Source organism: Sinocyclocheilus anshuiensis, unplaced genomic scaffold (genome assembly GCF_001515605.1).
Source record: "Sinocyclocheilus anshuiensis isolate Anshui unplaced genomic scaffold, SAMN03320099.WGS_v1.1 scaffold1186, whole genome shotgun sequence".
Classification (NCBI taxonomy): domain Eukaryota; kingdom Metazoa; phylum Chordata; class Actinopteri; order Cypriniformes; family Cyprinidae; genus Sinocyclocheilus; species Sinocyclocheilus anshuiensis.
Window position 1 is genome coordinate 76586 of NW_015554146.1, and position 5489 is coordinate 82074.

The 5489-nt window shown below is 34.7% G+C and overlaps 1 protein-coding gene across 3 annotated transcripts in view; it reads left to right on the forward strand.

The window, feature by feature from the left end:
* The window catches only part of cc2d2a (coiled-coil and C2 domain containing 2A), a 37195-nt gene extending 35927 nt beyond the window's left edge, over positions 1-1268 (forward strand). For all 3 annotated transcript variants that reach the window (XM_016463204.1, XM_016463206.1, XM_016463205.1), the window contains one exon: positions 898-1268. In XM_016463204.1, the coding sequence (XP_016318690.1) occupies positions 898-1086 (189 nt within the window). In that variant the 3' untranslated portion in view covers positions 1087-1268. The remainder of the gene's footprint in view (positions 1-897) is intronic.
* The last annotated feature ends 4221 nt before the right edge of the window (positions 1269-5489 follow it).

Here is a 5489-nt window from a genome sequence, read left to right on the forward strand (position 1 = left end):
ATTTTCTATCAAATTTAAATAAAACAATTAAATTATAAAAATAAATATTACAACTAGATTAATCACTTAATTGTAGAAAAAAAATTATACAATTATTAGCCTATTAAAAAATGTTTTAAAGGAATATTCATAAAATGTTTCTTCCATGTATTCATTTCAACAGTAAACCTCAGTTTGTTTGCAAAAAAATAAAAGGGTTTAATTTTCATTTGATTTAAAATAAATGTTTAATGCCTTCATTTGATTTTCAGAAAAATTAAAACAAGATTTTCTGGAAAAAAAAAGAAAGAAAGAAAAAGTTTGTAGGACCCTATTGTTCAAAATGTTGAAATTGAGACTTATGGACTTATTTTTTTCACTGAAATAAATGTTTTTGTAATTACACAGAGAGTAAAGTACCGAAAAAAGGTACCGTTGGGTACCGGCACCGAAATTCAGGTACCGTACCGGTTAAAATGTGTACCCAACCCTACTAATAGCCTTACATGCAGCACAAATGTCAGCTAATATGGCTGTTTATAGGTCAACGTGAGGGCCAGACATGCTCAGTCAGATGGTAAAGAATGATTTAGCCAATTTTCAAGCATCTTTGTGTTGTTGCAATGTCAGTAGAATATGTAAATGAACAATATGTGCTCTTTTTCCATGTTACCTGCACCCAGATCTACCAGGTTATATGTTAAAACTACAGAACGTACTTCCAGCTGGAAGTCGGATTGAGCCCGGTGCAGTATAGTTTTCCAAAGGGAAACTCTACAGCCCTTGTTCTCCTGTAATGTAGCACAGATTAAAAAAAAAAATTTTTAAAGCCTTTTTACTGCATAGGCGGCCACGTTTTATTGTCAGCATAGTGAATCGCCCCTTTAATGTTGTTGTTTTCTCACTGATCTGTTTCAGATATCTGGGTTTCCCCTGCACCTTCCTTTCTCCGAGATTCGGCCAATCATTGAAGCCGTTCACAGCACAGGGGTTCATAAGGTCGAAGCCCCAAATGTAGAGTTTGCCCTGGCGGTCTACGTGCACCCGTACCCCGGTAACGTGCTCTCCGTTTGGGTCTACATCGCCTCCCTGGTCAGTGCACGCTAGATCACAGCAGAACACCACCAGCAACAGGGAAAAGACTTCTTGATATGCTTCATAGGAAATTAAAAAATGTCATATTTTATATAGATTTTCGATTTTGTAGAGCTCCTGTGCCTGTCAGTGTGTTTTAACACTACCTCTACTACTAGTAGTTTAGTTGTCTTTTTTTTTTTTTTTTTAAAGAAACTCAGTCTAGAATTTTATTCATAAGTGTGAATTTACAGCTTTTATACTCTTACTCTGTATATTTTTCATGGTTGTACTGAATCGAGATGCTTGAAATATTTTTAAAACATTTTAATTACACAAGACTGCTAAGTTAATAATTATTATTTTTTTTGTACCAGTCTTTTAGATTGAATCTCACAAAACACACCAAAATTAGTGTTCATGTTCATGATTTTATAATATGAAAAAAAAATGTAAGTAGCAAAATAAAAAAAAAATACAGTATTATTCATTTTTGCTTATTTTTCCCCGTAACAAAAGTTTTTACTGTATAATGAGATCTTGAATGAAAGTTTGGAATAATTTGTTTTTATGTTTTTGTTAAAAGTTTCTTCTGCTCACCAAGGCTGCATTTATTTGATCTAAAATACAGTAAAACCAATAATATTGTGTAATATTAATTACCATTTAAAATAGCTGTTTTATGTCTTCAGAGTCACATGATCCTTCAGAAATCATTCTGATATGCTGCTCAATAAATATTTCTGTTTATCATCAATGTTGAAAACAGCTGTGCTGCTTCACATTTTTGAGGAAACTGTAATACTTTTTTCAGGATTCTTTGATGAATAGAGAATTCACAAGAACAGCATTTATTTAAAATCTTTTGCAACATTATTGATGTCTTTACTGACAGTTGTGATCAATGTAATGCATCCTTGCTGAATAAAGTGCAATCAAGTGCAGGAGCATCATTGTTAAAACTGCTCAACAATATATCCAGATGCATTATTGAGTGGAATGTGCTTAATTTTTAGGAAAAACAATGTTTTTGTTTTCTTTTGATACGGAGGTAAAAAAATCACCTTAATATTTACTTGACATTATTTCGAGCACGCTACTAAATTGAACCAGTTGATTATTGAAGCACATTGAAATGTGAAATCAATACACAATATAAGCGCTACAGAATAATGCTTCTGTTCTCTGCTTTGCATGTGAAACTGTAGTTCTGTAGAGAGACTTCAGCACTGCAGAGATGTTATCGCTCTGTGACTGATGTATTTGTCCGGCTCAGACAGACTGAAGCGGATCTGTCAGCAGTTATAGGCTCTGTTTGGTTTGAGTCTTGTGTTGGGACTTGTGTGGTCTTGCAGGTGTTTTTGTGGTTGTTAGTGTATGACAGCTGTCCCCTCACTCTGGTCATGTACTCCCTGACCGCAGTTAAACAGCGAGAGGCTTCACTCTTCACCAGGGCACTTCTAGATAATAGGTGTTAGCCATGTCTTGTTCCTGTTCTTCAGGGGTTCATTATATATTTTCTTCTGCAAAATACTATGATGGATTCATAAAACCATCATTACTGAAATATGACTCGCAAATTATTGCGATCAGACTAAAATGACTGAAGCGTCCTGCAGAGCAGTAGGTGCTACACACAATCAGAAACAGCACAGGCTTTGACCCACATTTGACCTTTTCATGTGTTGCTTAGAAATAATTGCATCTGTCCTGCTTCCTCTTTATTACCTCAGTGAATAATATGTGTCGTTTATAAATCCATGTCTCTGATTTCAGAAGTTTTGAAAATTCAGAACAAGTTGTTTTTTTTTCCCTGAGGGGGAAATGTTGAGAAAGTTGCAGTGTTTTCATAGCACAATGAGCTCTTTACTCTCAGATGTTCAGGGAACATTTGATTCCTTATGATAGGAGCTCTTTGAAGTGGTGAATGTGACCTGTTTTCGAATCAGAACTGACCTTTTGTAGAGCTGTGTGCTGCTTTGGTAATGTTCTCAATCCCCCTACAAATAAAAGCACAACAGCATGCAAAGATAGACTTGTTGTGAAATCAAGCATTGCATTGCAGTTATTAGTAAGTGACCACTAGATGGCTCCTCTTCATCATATGGGTTTAATTTATCGGCTCAAAACTGTTTAACTTGCTAAAGGCCATGGCCGCAGATCACAGCTGTATCAGATCCGGCTATCAAACACCACACACATGACCCACCTTCATGTTGAGAGGAACGATTACAGAAATAAATGAAAGCATGATCATTGGTTAAAGCTGCACAACCAAAAATGGTGGTGAGGTCGGAGCTTTTAAACGTCACACACAGATGGATGAAATAACCACTCTGTTCCATGCATAATATCACTTACATTGTAAAAACATTGTAAGATTTCTCCATGCAAGTTGCAGAAAATCTGTCATTAATGATATTCAAAATGTATATATACTACCATATATAATATATAGTATATACATATATTTTGATGTCAGCATTTTTTTACTTTTTTTAGGGATTTTTGTTATACTTTTATTCAGCAAGGATGCATACAATTTATCTAATGTGACAGTAAAGACTTTTACATGGTTACAAAAACAATTCTGTTTCAAATAATTTGTATGTTTATGCATTTTTTTATATTCATGAATGAATCTTCAAAAAAAAAGTATCATAGTGTCCTGAAAAAATATGAAGCAGCAAAACTGTTTTCAACATTGATAATAATAAGATTATATAGTATATACATATATTTTGATGTCAGCATTTTTTTTATTTTTTTTAGGGATTTTTGTTATACTTTTATTCAGCAAGAATGCATACAATTTATCTAATGTGACAGTAAAGACTTTTACATGGTTACAAAAACAATTCTGTTTCAAATAATTTGTATGTTTATGCATTTTTTTATATTCATGAATGAATCTTCAAAAAAAAAGTATCATAGTGTCCTGAAAAAATATGAAGCAGCAAAACTGTTTTCAACATTGATAATAATAAGATTTGTTTTTGACAATTGTTTTTGAATTGTATCGGCAAGTCAGCAGATTAGAATGAATTCTGAAGTATCGTGTGACACTGAAGACTGGAGTAATAATGCTGAAAATTCAGCTTTGATCACAGAAATTTTTTTTTTACATTTTTAAATAAATTAAAACAATAATATTTCACAATATAGACTTAAGGTTTTGAGCCATAAAGCGTTGTGTGACATTTCCGTTGAGTCTCGGACACATTGTTCCGTGGCATCTGATCAAACACAGCATTATGAAAATGAAATAACACTGTTGCTGTCATTATTCTGCTATAAGAACAGCAGCCCTGCTCTCTTTCATGTTTGTTTGGACACAAATAAGTTTGTTGTTGATGGTGACTTAATGTTATTTCCCTCAGGAATGTAAAAATGAAGTATAGACACCGTCTAGACATTTATGTCAGTGAGACGAGAATGAAACCACGGCAAAAACAGCCCCTGGGTGAGGTATTGTTGTTATGACATGAATACTCCACATACATACTGACCGTAATGTAGCCATACAGACAGAATCTTTCACTTTTTCCACACAGAATTTGGGGAAATTTTGGTGCAATTTTGCAGCATGGGGTTAAATGTGTTCTTAAAGGGTTAGTTCACCCAAAAATGAAAATTAGCTTGTGTTTTACTCACCCCGGCATCCTAGGTGTATATGACTTTCTTCTTTCAGACGAATCCATTCGGAGTTATATTAAAAATTGTCCTAAGCTAATTTTCATTTTTGGGTGAACTAACCCTTTAATGTGAAGTTCTACGCATATAGATTCAGTTTAGACCAAACTTTATGATAATAGATAGATAGATAAACTTTGTTTATCATATAGACATTTGATAAACAATTCCATTTAGAGCCAGTTGGGGGCAACAGTGAACTACAGTTACAATTTGAATGCTGCTGCTGTGTTTGCATGAATGCGTGTGAATGTCATTCCATCGCTGTGTGTGTGTGTGTGTGTGTGTGTGTGTGGTTGTAGATTATCCTGCCGAAGCCATCATTGAGATGTTGCGGTCATGCGTGAAGTCAGATGGTGAAAGACGGCATTGTGTGAGTCCAGCCTGAAACTTTGACTCTAAATCTGGGCTCGAGGAGGAACAAACTCACCCTGAAGAGAGCATGTGTCTCTGCTGAATGCTACGGTCGGGTCACGCTGGAGATGACCGGACTCTACACCACAGTAAACCGTGATGAGAGAGATAAAGGAAACACAGAATAGTGGTTTGGTGGTGCTGAGGTTGGAAAGTCCCCCTGGTCTAATGGAGAGCAGCATTAAATACAGCAGTGATCAGATCTGACACATAACTGAACCTCATACTGAGCTCAGCATAGCCAATTCCAAATCACTTTTTGGAAGTAATGAGAAAATTAACTAAAATTACTATTATTATCACTATTATTTCTATTTATTCATTTATTT